At 42.5% G+C, this 20,521-nt stretch overlaps 2 protein-coding genes across 6 annotated transcripts in view; one reads left to right on the top strand and one right to left on the bottom strand.

Moving 5' to 3' along the window:
- The window catches only part of LOC135512953 (angiopoietin-related protein 1-like), a 49,973-nt gene extending 32,498 nt beyond the window's left edge, over positions 1 to 17,475 (top strand). For both annotated transcript variants that reach the window (XM_064935499.1, XM_064935500.1), the window contains exons 5-7: positions 14,744 to 14,937; positions 15,692 to 15,962; positions 16,174 to 17,475. In XM_064935499.1, coding sequence (XP_064791571.1) covers positions 14,744 to 14,937; positions 15,692 to 15,962; positions 16,174 to 16,361 — 653 coding nt within the window. In that variant the 3' untranslated portion in view covers positions 16,362 to 17,475. The remainder of the gene's footprint in view (positions 1 to 14,743; positions 14,938 to 15,691; positions 15,963 to 16,173) is intronic.
- LOC135512952 (ras-specific guanine nucleotide-releasing factor RalGPS2) overlaps positions 1 to 20,521 on the bottom strand; it is a 148,465-nt gene that overhangs the window by 61,623 nt on the left and 66,321 nt on the right. The window lies entirely within an intron of this gene.

Raw genomic sequence — 20,521 nt, 5'->3', positions numbered from 1 at the left:
TTGACATGTTTCTAAAGGACTGTAACGGACCTTTTCGAGTTTTTGTCTGGACGAAGTGCCTGCGCCTCATGAAGATGGATTACTGGGCTGAACACGCTAACAACAAGTGGCTATTTGGACATAAATTATGGACTTTATTGTAAAACTGGGATTCCTGGGAGTGCCTTCTGATGAAGATCAAAAGTAAGTGAATGTTTATAGTTTTATTTCTAACTTTGTTGACTCCAAAATGATATTCCTCTGGCTGTTTTGGGCTCTGAGCGCTGTTCTCAGATTATGCTTTTTCTGTAAAGTTTTTTTGAAATCTGACACAGCAGTTGGATTAAGGAGAAGTTTATCTTTAATTCTGTGAATAAAGCTGTATCTTTTATCAATGTTTATTATGAACATTTCTGCAAAATCACCGGATGTTTTGGAATCAAAACATTACTGCACATAACGAGCCAATGTAAACTGAGATTTTTGGCTATAAATATGCACATTATCGAACAAAACATACATGTATTGTGCAACATGATGTCCTATGAGTGTCATCTGATGAAGATCAAAGGTTAGTGATTCATTTTATTTGGGCAAGCTTTTCATCCAAAATTCCGATCCTAGAGAAGTTTAACCTTTTGCGTGTAGGGGGCAGTATTTTCGTTTTTGGCTAAAAAACGTACCCATTTGAAACGACCTATTTCTCAGTCCCAGGAACTAGAATATGCATATAATTGTCAGATTAGGATAGAAAATACTAAAGTTTCCAAAACTGTTAAAATATTGTCAGTGAGTATTACAGAACTGATATTGCAGGCGAAAGCCTGAGGAAAATCCAATCAGGAAGTGGCTTCTATAATGAAAGTGCCATGTTCCATAGCCTGCCTTCGCCTCATTTAAAGGGATATCAACCAGATCCTTTTCCTATCGCTTCCTCAAGGTGTCAGTCTTTAGACATAGTTTCAGGCTTTTATTTAGAAAAATTAGCGTGAAGGATCACAAAGTGTAAGCGAATAGGTGCGGGCTCTCAAAGTCAGTTTTTGCGCAACTGAGAAAGCCGCCATTGTTCCTCTCGTTGTTATTGAAAAACCTACACACTCGGTTGATATATTATCAAATATATACACTGCTCAAAAAAATAAAGGGAACACTTAAACAACACAATGTAACTCCAAGTCAAACCCCCAATAAAGGAGTGGTTCTGCAGGTGGGGACCACAGACCACTTCTCATTTCCTATGCTTCCTGGCTGATGTTTTGGTCACTTTTGAATGCTGGCGGTGCTTTCACTCTAGTGGTAGCATGAGACGGAGTCTACAACCCACACAAGTGGCTCAGGTAGTGCAGCTCATCCAGGATGGCACATCAATGCGAGATGTGGCAAGGTGGTTTGCTGTGTCTGTCAGCGTAGTGTCCAGAGCATGGAGGCGCTACCAGGAGCCAGGCCAGTACATCAAGAGACGTGGAGGATGCCGTAGGAGGGCAACAAACCAGCAGCAGGACCGCTACCTCCGCCTTTATGCAAGGAGAAGGAGGAGCACTGCCAGAGCCCTGCAAAATGACCTCCAGCAGGCCACAAATGTGCATGTGTCTGCTCAAACGGTCAGAAACAGACTCCATGAGGGTGGTATGAGGGCCCGACGTCCATAGGTGGGGGTTGTGCTTACAGCTCAACACCGTGCAGGAGATTTGGCATTTGCCAGAGAACACCAAGATTGGCAAATTCGCCACTGGCGCCCTGTGCTCTTCAAAGAGGAAAGCAGGTTCACAGTGAGCACGTGACAGACGTGACCGTCTGGAGACGCCGTGGAGAACGTTCTGCTGCCTGCAACATCCTCCAGCATGACCAGTTTGGCAGTGGGTCAGTCATGGTGTGGGGTGGCATTTCTTTGGGGGGCCGCACAGCCCTCCATGTGTTCGCCAGAGGTAGCCTGACTGCCATTAGGTACCGAGATGAGATCCTCAGACCCCTTGTGAGACCATATGCTGGTGCGGTTGGCCCTGGGTTCCTCCTAATGCAAGACAATGCTAGACCTCATGTGGCTGGAGTGTGTCAGCAGTTCCTGCAAGAGAAAGGCATTGATGCTATGGACTGGCCCGTCTGTTCCCCAGACCTGAATCCAATTGAGCACATCTGGGACATCATGTCTCGCTCCATCCACCAACGCCACGTTGCACTACAGACTGTCCAGGAGTTGGCGGATGCTTAAGTCCAGGTCTGGGAGGAGATCCCTCAGGAGACCTTCCGCCACCTCATCAGGAGCATGCCCAGGCGTTGTAGGGAGGTCATACAGGCACGTGGAGGCCACACACACTACTGAGCCTCATTTAGACTTGTTTTAAGGACATCCTTTTCCTATCGCTGGGAACATCAAAGTTAGATCAGCCTGTAGTGTGGTTTTCCACTTTAATTTTGAGTGTGACTCCAAATCCAGACCTCCATGGGTTGATAAATTTGATTTCCATTGATAATTTGTGTGATTTTGTTGTCAAAACATTCAACTATGTAAAGAAAAAAGTATTTAAGAATATTTAATTCATTCAGATCTAGGATGTGTTATTTTAGTGTTCCCTTTTCTTTTAAATACACTGCTCAAAAAAATAAAGACATGAGGATTGATTATAAAAAAAGGTTTGACATGTTTCTGTGGAAATTCTGGATATTATTTGGAATATACGTCTGTGTTTTCGTGACCACTCTTTCCTGTGGATTTCTGAACATAACGCGACAAACAAACATCAGTATTTTGGGTAAAAAAAAATCTTTATGGAACAAAAGGAACATTTGTGTAACTGGCAGTCTCGTGACTGAAAACATCCGAAGATCAAAGGTAAACGATTAATTTGATTGCTTTTCTGATTTCGTAACCAAGCTTCCTGATGCTAAGTGTACATGATGTTATGCTATCGATAAACTTACACAAACGCTTGGATTGCTTTCGCTGTAAAGCATCATTTCAAAATCTGAGACGACAGGTGGATTAACAAAAGGCTAAACTGTGTTTTGTAATATTGCACTTGTGATTTCATGAACATAAATATTTTTTAGTAATTTATTTGACTGTTGCGCTATGCTATTCAGTGGTTGCTGATGAAAATGATCCCGCTAACGGGATGGGTAGCGCCAAGAAGTTAAGAGGTTAACAAATTATAGTTTTGGCAAGTTGTTTACAACATCCACTTTGTGGATGACACAAGTCATTGTTCCAACAACTGTTTATAGATTATTTCTCTTATAGGACTCCCGGGTGGCGCAGTGGTTAAGGGCGCTGTACTGCAGCGCCAGCTGTGCCATCAGAGACTCTGGGTTCGCGCCAAGCCAAGGCTCTGTCGCAACCGGGAGGTCCGTGGGGCAACGCACAATTGGCCGAGCGTTGTCCGGGTTAGGGAGGGATGTCCTTGCCTCATCGCGCACCAGCGACTCCTGTGGCGGGCTGGGCGCATTGCGCGCTAACCAAGGTTGCCAGGTGCACGGTGTTTCCTGCGACACATTGGTGCGGCTGGCTTCCGGGTTGGATGCGAGCTGTGTTAAGAAGCAGTGCGGCTTGGTTGGGTTGTGTATCGGAGGACGCATGACTTTCAATCTTGGTCTCTCCCGAGCCCGTACGGGAGTTGACAAGATAGTAGCTACTAAAAACAATTGGATACCACGAAAATTGGGGAGAAAAGGGGGTAAAATTCAACAACAAAAATATTATTTTACTTATTATTGAGAGCATCATTGGTTGCATCCCTGCCTGGTACGGCAATTGCACCATCCACAACCGCAGGGCTTTACACGGTGGTGGTGCAGTCAGCCCAATGCATCATTGGGGGCACACTGCTTGCCCTCCAAGACATCTACAGCACCCGCTGTCACAGGAAGGCCAAGAAGATCATAAAGGACCTCAGCCACCCAACCAAAGCCTGTTCACCCCCCTACCATCTAGAAGAAGGAGACCGTACAGGTGCAACAAAGTTGGGACCGAGAGACTGATAAACAGCTTCCATCTCCAAGCCATTACACAGTTAAAACACCCTCCGCCCAATACCCTGCCTTGAACATTAGAGACTGCTTTGCCCAACGTACATACAGTGCCTTGCGAAAGTATTCGGCCCCCTTGAACTTTGCGACCTTTTGCCACATTTCAGGCTTCAAACATAAAGATATAAACCTGTATTTTTTTGTGAAGAATCAACAACAAGTGGGACACAATCATGAAGTGGAACGACATTTATTGGATATTTCAAACTTTTTTAACAAATCAAAAACTGAAAAATTGGGCGTGCAAAATTATTCAGCCCCCTTAAGTTAATACTTTGTAGCACCACCTTTTGCTGCGATTATAGCTGTAAGTCGCTTGGGGTATGTCTCTATCAGTTTTGCACATCGAGAGACTGAAATTTTTCCCCATTCCTCCTTGCAAAACAGCTCGAGCTCAGTGAGGTTGGATGGAGAGCATTTGTGAACAGCAGTTTTCAGTTCTTTCCACAGATTCTCGATTGGATTCAGGTCTGGACTTTGACTTGGCCATTCTAACACCTGGATATGTTTATTTTTGAACCATTCCATTGTAGATTTTGCCTTATGTTTTGGATCATTGTCTTGTTGGAAGACAAATCTCCGTCCCAGTCTCAGGTCTTTTGCAGACTCCATCAGGTTTTCTTCCAGAATGGTCCTGTATTTGGCTCCATCCATCTTCCCATCAATTTTAACCATCTTCCCTGTCCCTGCTGAAGAAAAGCAGCCCAAACCATGATGCTGCCACCACCATGTTTGACAGTGGGGATGGTGTGTTCAGGGTGATGAGCTGTGTTGCTTTTACGCCAAACATAACGTTTTGCATTGTTGCCAAAAAGTTCAATTTTGGTTTCATCTGACCAGAGCACCTTCTTCCACATGTATGGTGTGTCTCCCAGGTGGCTTGTGGCAAACTTTAAACAACACTTTTTATGGATATCTTTAAGAAATGGCTTTCTTCTTGCCACTCTTCCATAAAGGCCAGATTTGTGCAATATACGACTGATTGTTGTCCTCCCACCTCAGCTGTAGATCTCTGCAGTTCATCCAGAGTGATCATGGGCCTCTTGGCTGCATCTCTGATCAGTCTTCTCCTTGTATGAGCTGAAAGTTTAGAGGGACGGCCAGGTCTTGGTAGATTTGCAGTGGTCTGATACTCCTTCCATTTCAATATTATCGCTTGCACAGTGCTCCTTGGGATGTTTAAAGTTTGGGAAATCTTTTTGTATCCAAATCCGGCTTTAAACTTCTTCACAACAGTATCTCGGACCTGCCTGGTGTGTTTCTTGTTCTTCATGATGCTCTCTGCGCTTTTAACGGACCTCTGAGACTATCACAGTGCAGGTGCATTTATACGGAGACTTGATTACACACAGGTGGGTTGTATTTATCATCATTAGTCATTTAGGTCAACATTGGATCATTCAGAGATCCTCACTGAACTTCTGGAGAGAGTTTGCTGCACTGAAAGTAAAGGGGCTGAATAATTTTGCACGCCCATTTTTTCAGTTTTTGATTTGTTAAAAAAGTTTGAAATATCCAATAAATGTCGTTCCACTTCATGATTGTGTCCCACTTGTTGTTGATTCTTCACAAACAAATACAGGTTTATATCTTTATGTTTGAAGCCTGAAATGTGGCAAAAGGTCGCAATGTTCAAGTGGCCCGAATACTTTCGCAAGGCACTGTAGTCATTGAACACTCGTCACTATAATTATGTTCACATACCGTTTTTCCCACTTTATATGTACAATTGAAGTCAGAAGTTTACATAAACAAGTTTTAATGACTCCAACCTAAGTAAGTGTTTCAACAGCTCCACAAATGTCTTGTAACAAACTGTAGTTTTGGCAAGTCAGGACATCTACTTTGTGTATGACAAGTAATATTTCCAACAATTGTTTACAGACAGATTCTTTAACTTATAATCGCAATTCCAGTGGGTCAGAAGTTCACATACACTAAGTTGACTGTGCCTTTAAACAGGTTGTAAAATTCCAGAAATGATGTCATGGCTTTAGAAGCTTCTAAAATGCTAATTGACATCATTTGAGGTGTACCCTGTGGATGTATTTCAAGGCCTACCTTCAAATTCAGTGTTTTTCTTGACATCATGGGAAAATCCAAAGAAATCAGCCAAGACCTAAAAAAAAATAAAGAATTGTAGACCTCCACATATCTGGTTCATCCTTGGGAGCAATTTCCAAATACCTGACGGTACCACGTTCATCTGTACAAACAATAGTACGCAAGGACAAACACCATGGGACAAAGCAGCCGTCATACCGCTCAGGAAGGAGACGCTTTGTCTCCTAGAGATGAACGTACTTTGGTGCGAAAAGTGCAAATCAATCCCAGAACAACAGCAAAGGACCGTGTTAAGATGCTGGAGGAAACAGGTACAAAAGTATCTATATCCACAGTAAATTGAGTCCTATATCGACAACCTGAAAGGCAGCTCAGCAAGGAAGAAGCCACTGCTCCGAAACCACCATAAAAAAGCCAGACTACGGTTTGCAACTGCACATGGGGACAAAGATCGTACTTTCTGGAGAAATGTCCTCTGGTCCAATGAAACAAAAATAGAACTGTTTGGCCATCATTATGTTTGGAGGAAAAAGGGGGAGGCTTGCAAGCAGAAGAACATCATCCCAACTGTGAAGCACTGTGGTGACAGCATCATGTTGTGGGGGTGCTTTTCTGCAGGAGGGACTGGTGCACTTCACAAAATAGATGGCATCATGAGGAGGGGAATGTGTGGATACATTGAAGCAACATCTCAAGACACCAGTCAGGAAGTTAAAGCTTGGTCGCAAATAGGTCTTCCAAATGGACAATGGCCCCAAGCATACTTCCAAAGATGTGGCAAAATGGCTTAAGGACAACAAAGTCAATGTGTTGGAGTGGCCATCACAAAGCCCTGACCTCAATCCCATTGAAAATGTGTGGGCAGAACTGAAAAACCTTGTGTGAGCAAGGAGGCCTACAAACCTGACTCATTTACACCAGCTCTGTCAGGAAGAATGGGCCAAAATTCACCCAACTTATTGTGGGAAGCTTGTGGAAGGCTACCCGACACGTTTGACCCAAGTTAAACAATTTAAAGGCAACGCTACCAAATACTAATTGAGTGTATGTAAACTTCTGACCCACTGGAAATGTGAAATAAATAAAAGCTGAAAGAAATCACTCTACTATTATTCTGACATTTCATATTCTTAAAATAAAATGGTGATCCTAACTGACCTAAGAATTTTTACTCAGATTAAATGTCAGATTAAATGTCAGGAATTGTGAAAAACCGAGTTTAAATGTACTTGGCTAAGGTGTATTTGAACTTCAGACTTCAACTGTATGTGTGGTTCTGCCCCTGAACAGGCAGTTAACCCACTGTTCCTCGGCCGTCATTGAAAATAAGAATTTGTTCTTAACTGACTTGCCTAGTTAAATAAAGGTAAAATAAAAAATAAAATACACACATATATATATATATATATATATATATATATATATGTGTATCTGCAGAGCTGGGATGGTTTTATCATATATATATATATGATAAAACCATCCCAGCTCTGCAGATTTTGCTGCGAAGAAAAACACAAGATTATTTGATTTGGTAGCTTGTTTTTGGTCACAGGTTCAGGAATGGCTGTAGAATTGCAACATTTACCTGGAGCCAACTGTGCAAATAGTACTGCTCTGTGATTTGAAAAGTCATAGTCAAATCGAACAATAATATAATTTAATCAAAAACATGTATCTTTCATTTACAATCTTTAGAAATTATGAGAATAGAAAGGTTCAGAACTGTTGTGAAACACCACAGCACAGTTGAAAAATATTTGGCAAATAGAAATCAAAACTGGATGATGTTCGGAGATAGATGGGAGGGGTTGAGTGGCGCTGAAGTGTGGGACTAAAAATAACACAAACTAATGTGTAATATACTGTGTTCGTAAAATGTATATAGTATGTATAAGCTGGAAGTAGAAGTGTTGTTTTTCATTAGTTTACTCTAATTAGGGGAAGGGTGGGAGGGTTAGGGGAAAATATACAATGCCAAGTGTGTGCAAAGCTGTCATCAAGGCAAAGGGTGAATCTAAAATATATTTGACATGTTTAATACTTTTTTGGTTACTACATGATTCCATATGTGTTATTTCATAGTTAGTCTACACTATTATTCTGCAATCTAGAAAATATTAAAAATGTAAGAAAAACTATTGAATGAGTAGGTGTGTCCAAACTGTACTGGTACTCTATAAATGGGGGATAGGAAATTATGCAGACAATTACGTTGACGGAAGCCACAATCTGCAATATTAAAGCTTATCACCCCCCCAACAATATAAAAAGAGCAGCTAATTAAATCAGCGACATTTGTTGTTACGGGAAACAAATAATGAACATTATGCCAGAGCAGAATTGTCACTTTTTTTATTGTCTGAAAAGTTACCAATTGTAGCTATCAACATGTTACTGTAGCTGCGTTCTATGGCTGGAAAGGGTTGCAGTAGATAGAGCTCCATTAACAAGCCCGAGTGGTCATACATACGAAATAGGACCATTATTCTACATTGTACATTGCCATGGAATTTTATGATCTTTAGAAAACGTTTTAACTCAGTTTAAACATTGGGCAAAATATTACAAGACGCCTGACTGCTACGCCATTTTGGACTTAAGTTGCAATGTACTCGCTCTGTGTGCAATAATAGTGTTTAACATGATTTTATGACGACTACCTCATCTCTGTACCCCACACATACAGGTAATTGTAAGGTCCCTCAGTCGAGCACTGAATTTCAAAAAAGATTCAACCAAAGACCAGGGAGGTTTTCCGATGCTTCGCAAAGGCCGGTTATTGGTAGATGGGTAAAAAAAGCAGACATTGAATATCCCTTAGAGCATGGTATTTAATTATACTTTGGATGGAGTATCAATACACCCAGTCACTACAAAGATACAGGCATCCTTCCTAACTCAGTTGCTGGAGAGGACGGAAACCGCTCAGGGATTTCACCATGAGGCCAATGGTGACTTTAAAAAACAGTTAGAGTTTAATAGCTGTGACAGGGGAATGGAACAACAACATTGCAGTTACTCCACAATACTAAGCTAATCGACAGAGTAAAAAGGATGCCTGTACAAAATACAAATAATCCAAAACATGCATCCTGTTTACAACAAGGCACTAAATTAATACTGCAAAAAATGTGGAAAAGCAATTTACTTTTTGTCTTGAACGCAAATCCAATCCAATACATTACGGAGTACTGTGCATCATGTTTTGGGAATGCTTGTAAATCGTTACAGACTGGAGTTTTTCAAGAAAAAAAGAGAAGAAAAGAAAAAATAGTGGTCAGAGATGTCCTGTTCTTTCAACCAATCGATTGGTCAAAATGTTTAAACTCATTTTTCCATGTACATTGCCTTCAGAAAGTATTCAGACCCCTTGCCTTTTCCACATTTTTCTACGTTACAGCATTATTCTAAAATTGATTAAATAATAAAAAATAAAAAAAAGCAATCTACACACAATAGCCCATAATGACAAAGTGAAAACAGGCTTTTAGAATTTTTTGCCAATGTATTAAAAATGAAAAACAGAAATATCTTATTTACATATGCATTCAGAGTCTTTGCTTGAAAATGAGGTCAGGTGCATCCTGTTTCCATTGATCATCCTTGAGATGTTTCTACAACTTGATTGGTGTCCAACTGTGGTAAATTCAATTGATTGGACACAATTTGGAAAGGCACACACCTGCCTAAAAAAAAGGTTCCACGGTTGACAGTGCATGTCAAAGCAAAAACCAAGCAATAAGGTCGAAGGAATAGCCTGTAGAGCGCCGAGACAGGATTGTGTCGAGGCACAGATCTGGGGAATGGTACCAAAACATTTCTGCTGCATTGAATGTCCCCAAGAACACAGTGGTCTGAATGCCAAGCGTCACGTCTGAAGGAAACCTGGCACCATAACCAACTAAAATAGCCCCCAGCGTAAAGTCTAAGTGTTGTGTGTGTGTGTGTCACATGAGTGAGTCTAAAGTTCCTTCAGGCAGAGCAGCACTTTCCTAATCTAATAATGCTGGGACTATTGGCAGTTGAAAGGACTGAAGAGGAAAGAGTCCAGAGAGAAAGGCCTGATGGCAGGGAAAAATGGAGAGGGCCGGGTGGAGGGAGGGAGGGGGTGCGAGGGAGGGAGAGGGCCGAAGGAGCCAAAAGGGAAGAGCGAGGGAGAAGGGGAGAGCGAGGAAAAGGGCCAAGGACACAAGGGGAGAGGGACAAGACGACAGGGGGAGGGAGAGGGACAAGACGACAAGACGACAGGGGGAGGGACAAGACGACAGGGGAGGGACAAGACGACAGGGGGAGGGACAAGACGACAGGGGGAGGGACAAGACGAAAGGGGGGGGAGGGACAAGGGGGGGGAGGGACAAGACGAAAGGGGGAGGGACAAGACGAAAGGGGGAGGGAGAGGGACAAGACGAAAGGGGGAGGGAGAGGGACAAGACGAAAGGGGGAGGGAGAGGGATAAGGGGGGGGATAAGGGGGGGGGGTCCAAGGGGGGGGTTGGCCAAGGAGAGGGAGAGGGCCAATGGGGGGGCAACCAGTGGGTCCATCTCCTCTGTATCATGTTTCTTGTAGGATGACAATGTCTGTATTTCAATGTCTTTGATGAAGTCCAGGTTCCTGCTCTTTAGGCCAAAGGCAGACGACCTCAGACCTTGGATATTCCAGGATGAGATAGTGAAGGTTTTGTGTTCCATAAAATGTCCAATGTTGTTGGTCGTGTGGCTGAGAATCTGGTACATGCCATTGGCTTGGGCTAGTGTAAGAGTGAGGGTTTGGCCTGTTTGCCTGCTCATGGCCTGAGCGTATGTGTGCGACTTCCATGATGAGGCCCTCTTGTGAGGGTGTGTGCATGGGGTGGGCAGGAGGGCCATAGATCTGATCTGAGGGGGAATAAATGGAATGTGGGCATGGTTGACTTGGGGGGGGGGGGGGGTTTAGTGGTCGATGTAGGCCCTCTTTGCGTGGGTCCTCTATGCATAGGTCCGGGGTGTGGGGTTTAACAGCTGTATGGTAGCAGGATATTTCTGGTAGCAGGGTGGATATAAGCACTTGTGCATCGGGGAAAGTAGAAGAAGCTTTTTCAATCACTCCCTTTCCTGCTGTGCTCTCAAGTCGTTTGTGCCTGTGTGTATTATGTGGCTGGGTGAACCTAGTTGGTTCTCAGGCAGAAGGTCTCGGGTGCGCTGGGTGTTTGGACACCAGAGTTTATACAAACAACATTTTTCCAAACAGTGTTTCTTGTATATATTTCCCATTTGAGTCCATAAGGAGTACAATCTGCTTCTTGTGTAGTCGTGGCCAAAAGTTTTGAGAATGACACAAATATACATTTTTAAGGAATCTCCCCAGACCTTAATCCCATTGAGAACTTGTGGTCAATCCTCAAGAGGCGGGTGGACAAACAAAAATCCACAAATTCTGACAAAATCCAAGCAATGATTATGCAAGAATGGGCTGCCATCAGTCAGGATGTGGCCCAGAAGTTAATTGACAGCATGCCAGGGCAGATTGCAGAGGTCTTGAAAAAGAAGAGTCAACACTGCAAACATTGACTCTTTGCATCAACCTCACGTAATTGTCAATAAAATCCGTTGACACTTATGAAATGCTTGTAATTATACTTCAGTGTTCCATAGTAACATCTGACAAAAATATCTAAAGACACTGAAGCAGCAAACTTTGTGGAAATTAATATTTGTGTAATTCTCAAAATTTTGGCCACGACTATGTCGTGCATGTGTGTGTGTGAGGGGGGGTGGGGGGGGGAGTGCTCACAGGGGGTTAGATTCTCTGGGCTTGAGGTTCTTCATTTGTCTGTCTTGCTGTGATGTCGACGTGGTCAGGATCCAGGATGAACTGTTCTGCTGTGGTGTTGAGACTTTTGTCAGGAGCTGAGGTGGGCTGTTCTGCAGGCTTCTCTGCGGGGGTGGCCACCTCTCTAATGGGTTGTTCTGTCACACGCCATCCCCCTCACTCTCCCCTCCAGCAGTCTGTTCCTCTGTTCCTCCTCCTCTTCTCCTGCTCCTTCTCCTGTTGAAGTTGTCTCACCACAGTCCAGAGTAGAGGTTGACCGGTTAATCGGAACGGCCGGTTAATTAGGGCCGATTTCAAGTTTTCGTAACAATCGGTAATCGGTATTTTTGGACACCGATCATGGCCGATTACATTGCACTCCACGAGGAGATTGCGTGGCAGGCCGACTACCTATTATGCGAGTGCAGCAAGGAGCCAAGGTAAGGTGCTAGCTAGCATTAAATGTATCTTATAAAAAACAGTCAATCTTCACATAATCACCAGTTAAACTAGTAATATCATCAACCATGTGTAGTTATCTAGCTTGTCCTGCGTTGCATATAATCGATGCGGTGCCTGTTACATTATCATTGAATCACAGCCAAACGAGTAATTTAACCATAAACATCAACGCATTAAAATCAATACGGAAATATATAGTTAATATTGCAACATGAATTTCGTTGCACCAATGTGTACCTAACCATAAACATCAACGCCTTAATTAAAATCAATACACAAGTATATATTTTTTAAACCTGCATATATAGTTAATATTGCCTGCTAACATGAATTTCTTTTAAATAGGAAATTGTGTCACTTCTCTTGCAAACTATTAGTTGAAAAAGACACATTTTTCCTAACAAAGACAGCCAACGTGTTAGCAGGCAATATGTACCTAACCATAAACATCAATGGAAGAATATTTTTTAAACTTGCATATTTAGTTGAAAAAAAATTATGTTAGCGTTCATTGCACGCAGAGTCAGGGTATATTCAAAAGTTTGGGCCGCCTGGCTCATTGCGAACTGATTTGCTTGAATTTTACGTAATTATGACATAACATTGAAGGTTGTGCAATGCAATATTTATACTTATGGATACCACCTGTTTGATAAAATACGGAACGGTTCTGTATTTCACTGAAAGAATAAACATTTTGTTTCCTAAATGTTTCCAGATTTGACCATATTAACAGCCTAAGGCTCTTATTTCTGTGTGTTGTTATATTATAATTAAGTCTATGATTTGATAGAGCAGTCTGACTGAACAGTGGTAGGCAGCAGCAGGCTCGTAAGCATTCATTCAAACAGCACTTTACTGCGTTTGCCAGCAGCTCTTCGCAATGCTTCAAGCGCTGTTTATGACTTCAAGCCTATCAACTCCCGAGATTAGGCTGGCAATACTAAAGTACCTATTAGAACATCCAATAGTCAAAGGTATATGAAATACAAATGGTAGAGAGAGAAATAGTCCTATAAATACTATAACTACAACCTAAAACTTCTTACCTGGGAATATTGAAGACTCATGTTAAAAGGAACCACCAGCTTTCATATGTTCTCATGTTCTGAGCAAGGAACTTAAAACGTTAGCTTTCTTACATGGCACATATTGCACTTTTACTTTCTTCTCCAACACTTTGTCATTGCATTATTTAAACCAAATTGAACATGTTTCATTATTTGAGACTAAATTGATTTTATTGATGTATTATATTAAGTTGAAATAAAAAAGTATTCATTCAGTATTGTTGTAATTGTCATTATTACAAATACATAGATTTAAAATATATATATATATATATATATAAATATATTTAAAAAATGTAAAAAGAAAATCGGCCGATTAATTGCTATCGTCTTTTTTTGGTCCTCCAATAATCAATATCAGAGTTGAAAAATCCTAAATCGGTCGACCTCTCGTCCAGAGTACAGATATGTCTCTCTCCACCTCCAGCTCTCCGGGTCTGGCTAAGGGGGTGTTGTTGTGCTGGACTGTTGTCTGGGTCTGTGCTGAGTGTAGTGTAATCACCTGCCTCCACCTGCCTTACCTCCAGCTGGGTAAATGTATCCTTCATTTCAATGAGGGAGTAGTACTCTGTGCTGGGAGGTTGACTTTCCGCTGTTGGGCTATATTAAGAAGAGGTCTGGTCTGACCTGCCCGCGGTGGGGGTATCGTTTCCATTTTTATAATAGTCAGCAAAAAGTGTCTTGATATTCCATAAGGAGCTTCATTTTGTGCTCTTTTCGTGTCTTATCATTCTTTACATACACAGGGCATTGTATTTTAATTACCTCTGAACAGCGGGAGGCAGCTTCTAAGGCTTCTCCATTTGGTTGGAGTAGACTGTGTGACTCTAGCCCAACAATGGAAAGGGCTTTGACACCTGTCAGTGCTAATTGAAGTTGTATCAAGCTTGGCAGCCTTAATTTAGCATTCAGTCCTTATAAAGTAAAGTATGTATTTTTATTCTTGGCTTTTGGAAATAAAATATAGCTTTAGACTAAACATTACTAACTCAGTTCCAGGTTGGATGGTGTTTTCAGTTGTTTTCCAGAGCATTTGCTGTCTAGTTTTAGAATAATAATCTTTGGTAGTTGTAAACCTTTCAGGTGATTCCGTAATTCTGTCCAAAATCAGGTTGTAGGTTTTGATTTGGAGTGAAGGTTGTTTTGTACAGGGTAGCATTCTATATATGTCCCTGACAAAAAAATTCAAGTTTATCTAAATCGAAAAAAAATTAAGAACATGCTGAAAAATGCAGTAGCTCATCTGCTCATGACCTCTCCTCTCTCTGGCAACACTGAAGGACAAACAGAATAGAGACATTGGCTATGACGACGCAGGCACTGACCTATTCCTCCCTCCCCCCTCTCCTTTCTCTCAGGTCCGTTTAAGGACTGCTACCAGGTGCGCCAGGCGGGCCACAGCACCAGTGGGATGTACCTGCTGAAGGCAGAGAGTAATGAACAGCTGATCCAGGCCTGGTGTGAACACAGCTTAGACAACGGAGGCTGGACCGTGTTACAGAGAAGGAAGGATGGATCGGTCAACTTCTTCAGGAACTGGGAAAACTACAAGGTGGTGTAGCGCAGACGATCACACACTGACACACACCGAGAGAACAAAAGTATCTGCATCCATCTGTCTATTGTTAACCACTGAGCCATTGGAGCTAACCCATGGCCTGTAAAGTCCAGCCCTCTCCCTCAAACCTCCAATCAGCTGTGACCCCAGCAGGGACAGGGAGAGGCTGATGTAGGAAGCTCCACGTCCCCCTAATCTCCCCTCCTTTGTTACATAACCAATACCATTCCGCCAACACACTAGGCTGCTTACACACTCCATCACTCTGGAGAAAGCCCTGGCCCTGCCAATGTGTGCGTCTGTGTGTGTGGTATCTGTGCAGCCCCCATAGTCTTTCTCCCCAGCCACAGCCAGTTAATTCACCTTGACTGGGAAAGCAGAGGCAGAACTTTGACACATTATTGTCTCCAACTGAGATTCAACATGTTCCATTGATTCTGAAGGTATGGCTTCCTTTAACATGATGTGGCGAGAAATCACATTAGTGGAGTCTACCGACTGACTAACCATTTTTGTCCTCTGAGCGTGACTGTATCTACTGTCTGCAGATAGAGGTGTGGTTCCTTCTGCTCCTGACTAGAAAAACTGCTGCCGTTTAGGCTAGTTGGTGGATGACCGGAACATTCTAAATGCTTTAGGTGTGAAACTACACAACCACCACACAACTCACAAACCTTTAACCATTTACTAGAAACCCTTGGAACCTGGAAAGCATATATAATATAACCTGCTGTCTCTCCCCCTACAGAAAGGCTTTGGGAATATAGACGGTGAATACTGGCTGGGTCTGGAGAACATCTTTAACCTGGCAAAGCAGGGGGACTACAGGCTGCTGGTAGAGCTGGAGGACTGGGTGGGGAAGAAGGTGTATGCTGAGTACGGCAGCTTCCGCCTGGAGCCTGAGAGTGAGGGCTACCGCCTGAGACTGGGCACCTACCAGGGAAACGCTGGAGACTCCCTCAGCAGCCACAATGGGAAAATGTTCACCACGCTAGACAGGGACAAGGATGCTTTCTCAGGTAAAACAAGTGAAAAACAGTGTACGCTAGAATACGAGGACAATACTGTACTAGTACACAAACACACTGCTATGCTACAGTTTCCCAAGCATTCTGTTGCTCAAGCTTCTCTGTACTGTGGTCCATCTCTGTAACATCTCTGCTCAAGTGACAACTACCACTAGAATATTCTGTACCACTAAGCCTTTCTCTCCTCCTCTCCCATCTCTAGGTAACTGTGCCCACTTCCATAAGGGAGGTTGGTGGTACAACGCCTGTGGTCAGACCAACCTGAATGGAGTGTGGTACAGCGGAGGGGTTTACCGCAGTAAGTTCCAGGATGGAATCTTCTGGGCGGAGTACGGAGGCGGATCGTACTCCCTCAAGTCTGTCCGTATAATGATACGACCTATCGACTGAGCCTGGAACAGTCTCCACCCCACTATCTATGCCATGACCTTTGACCCATCCTAATCCCAACCCTCCCACCCCGTGACGTCTCAACTTCTCCATCAAGCTACCCATCATCTTCACATTCTTTTCCTTTCTTACATTTTTAAGCGGAGCAGAGAAGCTGTTTAACTGTCGAGACCCAAATCCCAAATCAAACTGCTTCATGGAAACCCTGGTTCTTCTTCAGCCTCTCTGAAGGGAAGATGACACAGCGTTCTGCTATTGTTTCAGCTGTGCTTCTATTGAGTCCTCTCTAGCATGGCCAGACAGCCATATGATAGTGCTGTGAAAGACAGCAGTGGACAGACAAAGTATGAACTCTAACACAGAGCTAGCTGCCACAGTCTTCTACAACAGTCACTATGTTATACTCTATGGTCCTCCACAATGTCAAACTTCAATACGCTATGAAGGTGGTTACATTAGGAATTTCAGATGCTTATTTCATACATGTTGACTGGAAAATAAATGGTTAATTTTGCCGTTTTATTTTGCTCGTCTCTAGTTGGGTCTGTTGCTAGTGAATGCCTTTCTTCACAGCGTACTAAAGATTTAATAAGTTCCTTATGATGTCATCAGTTAAAAATGTTCCACAGTCAAAGGGTTGAGAGGCATGCCCACCCCAGGCTGACAAGACTTGGTAGTCTTTATGTACATTTAACTCTTACCCCCTCTCTCTCTTGCTTTGTTTGGGCTTGTTGTTTCGGGGATCCCACAGAGAGGAAACAGATTGTAACAATGTGCTATGTGATGTGAGAACAGCCCAGCTCGCTTTGGTATGTAAATATATTTGGTTTTATTTGCGAGAGTTAATTTAAGACGTATGATTCTGCTGAAGCCAAATGTTTCCTCCATGGTCTCTCCCTTCTGTTATTTATCAACGTATTTATAATGAGTATAGTCAGTCACGCCCTGCTCAAGTTAACCCTGGTATGGCCTTTCTGTTTATTCCAGTAAAAAAAAAAATACAAAAATTCAAAAACAGCCTTCAGTACAGACAAACGTCAGGTTGACGGAGGTAAATACCTGCCATCACTTTCCATGTAGTTAAATACTAAATAAAACGGTTTCTAAATACCCTCTGTCCTCACCACGCCTCACTCACCTGGTCTGTCTCTCCTTCAACCACACCATGGCAAACAGACAATAACATCCAGGACATTGAGTGAACATGGTGTACAGTCAGTCAAACTAGTACGCCTGCTCGGTCACAGCTGGCATTTACATTATACGTTTGATTACAGCGCTGTATGAATGAGATGTAAGGAACAGAGAAGTAGCAAAAATGGAGGATGAGTCTTCTATGGAGAAGTTCATAATGAAAGAATGCAGCCGTGGAGAGTAGAGGTGAAGTGAGGGGGAGAGAGAAGGAGGACAGGAACACTTTTCTAAAGACAAGGAGAGGAGGAACAATGAGAACCACATTTCTGTAGTTCTACATCTGCATTGCTTGTTGTTTAGGGTTTTTGGATGGTCTCTGTAGAGCACTCTGACATCTGCTGATGTAAAAATACATTTGATTGATTGTAGTTCAGAGAGCGAGCAAAAGAGAGCTGGTAGTCTGGGCTACAAAGATGTAAAAATGGAGGGAGAGAAATAAAATAGGGAAAGATGATACTGAAGTAGAGGGGAAACGAAAGATTAACAGACAGATCAACATAGTGAGAGCATGAACATAGCGGCTAGATGGAAGACAAAAAGGACAAGGACACAGAAGAGAAAAGGGTAAGGGGGGTGAAAAAAGACAGGAGGAAGGAGGGGGACATTCGTTCCATGTAAAATACTAGATTTCCAGTTTTACAAAGACATACAGTTGAAGTCGGAAGTTTACATACACACAGGTTGGAGTCATTAAAACTTGTTTTTCAACAACTCCACAACTTTCTTGTTAACAAACTAGTTTTGGCAAGTCGGTTAGGACATCTACTTTGTGCATGACACAAGTCATTTTTCCAACAATTGTTTACAAGCAGATTATTTCACTTATAATTCACTGTATCACAATTCCAATGAGTCAGACATTTACATACACTAAATTGACTGTGCCTTTAAACAGCCTGGAAAATTCCAGAAAATGATGCCATGGCTTTAGAAGCTTCTGATAGGCTAATTGACATCATTTGAGTCAATTGGAGGTGTACCTGTGAATGTATTTCAAGGCCTACCTTCAAACTCAGTGCCTCTTTGCTTGACATCATGAAAATCAAGAGATATCAGACAAGACTTCAGAAAAATTTTTTAGACCTCCTCAAGTTTGGTTCATCCTTGGGAGTAGTTTCTAAAAACTCCTGAAGGTACCACATTAATCTGTACAAATAATAGTATGCAAGTATAAACACCATGGGACCACGCAGCCGTCATACCGCTCAGGAAGGAGACATGTTCTGTCTCCTAGAGATGAACGTACTTCGGTGCGAAAAGTACAAATCAATCCCAGAACAGCAGCAAAGGACCTTGTGAAGATGCTGGAGGAAAGAGATACAAAAGTTTTTTAAATTGACTGGAGGGGTTTTGTAAGGTACAGCAGCTACCTCAAATGAGAACAACCTCTTGTTAACAGAGCAAGCTTGTTTGCCTGTTTGTACTATAAGTATTACACATCTCTGATTTGCACACACTCAGATGAACAAACCTCTACTTTATTGCCTGTTTATGAGACAATCACAGGTGGACAAAGAGCTCTCATAAGATCAGGGTTCCACTGAAGACACAGAAACAGAACACGCACACAAACACACACTTTAGGATATGGCTGCTTCTATGCCAGCACTGTGCCTCCCTTGCTCTCGCATCCTCTCCCTCAGTTTGTTTCTCTGGCAGTAGAGAATGGCCGAGTATTAATGTGTTTCAGATCTGCTGTACAACACACACAGCATCATTTCCCCCCCAGTCTGCCAGAGCAGCTCAGCCTAGCACCCTACACAACTTTCACACAAAACCTAAAACATAGATCTGTACTCTGAAACACATGTGTCTGCACACACTCTGTTTTAGCTCTCAGGTTTTATTACTTTCCTCACTTCTCTTATATAATGCCTGACAGGGATGCTGGCCAGGCTATAAAGAGAAACGTAATGCAATGTGCTCAGAAATGACACCAGCATGACTGGATCTCTACACAAACACACAGTGTGAAGATACATGCAAATATATAATGCTGTGAAACAGCATGCACCAATCTGACTTCTTGTCTTTACAGAGCTGAGAAACCCCTAACACCTGTGTGTGTGTGTGTGTGTGTGTGTGTGTGTGTGTGTGTGTGTGTGTGTGTGTGTGTGTGTGTGTGTGTGTGTGTGTGTGTGTGTGTGTGTGAGAGAGAGAGAGATTCCTGCTTTTCACATTCATCCTGTATGAACCACAACAGGAACCAAAAACATGAGTGAAGTCTGGTTTTAGCTTTAATAAAACAGGAAACCTTCAATCTAGCCCTCAAAGAACAGGTAGAAAAAAACAGACCGACAATAAAATCCAGGAAAATAACCACACAGACAGAGAGAGTGAGAGAAGGACCGAGAGAGAGAGCGATAAAGATTGATGGTGCTGTAGTTCATAGGGGATTTCTGGGCTTTGTTAGTGCTCAGACAGTCTGGCTGCCAGCTTCCAGAGAGGAAAGGATGGAGCAGAGGAAATAAACATAAAAAGGCTGGAGCAGAGGAAAAATAAACACATAACAAGAATGGAGCAGAGGAAAAATAAAAAGGATGGAGCAGAGGAAAAATAAACACATAAAAAGGCTGGAGCAGAGGAAAAACAAAAAGAATGGAGCAGAGGAAAAATAAACAAAAAGGATGGAGCAGAGGAAAAATAAACAAAAAGGATGGAGCAGAGGAAAAATAAACAAAAAGGATGGAGCAGAGGAAATATAAACACATAAAAAGGATGGAGCAGAGGAAAAATAAACAAAAAGGATGGAGCAGAGGAAAAATAAACAAAAAGGATGGAGCAGAGGAAAAATAAACAAAAAGGATGGAGCAGAGGAAAAATAAACAAAAAGGATGGAGCAGAGGAAAAATAAACAAAAAGGATGGAGCAGAGGAAAAATAAACATAAAAAGGATGGAGTGACGAATATACGGTGGAGTGACGGTATACTGTAAATTGTGATGACTTTTACCAGTGGGTGCAGCT

This window comes from Oncorhynchus masou, chromosome 24, assembly GCF_036934945.1.
Source record: "Oncorhynchus masou masou isolate Uvic2021 chromosome 24, UVic_Omas_1.1, whole genome shotgun sequence".
NCBI lineage: Eukaryota > Metazoa > Chordata > Actinopteri > Salmoniformes > Salmonidae > Oncorhynchus > Oncorhynchus masou.
This window is presented reverse-complemented; position numbering and strand designations above follow the sequence as displayed.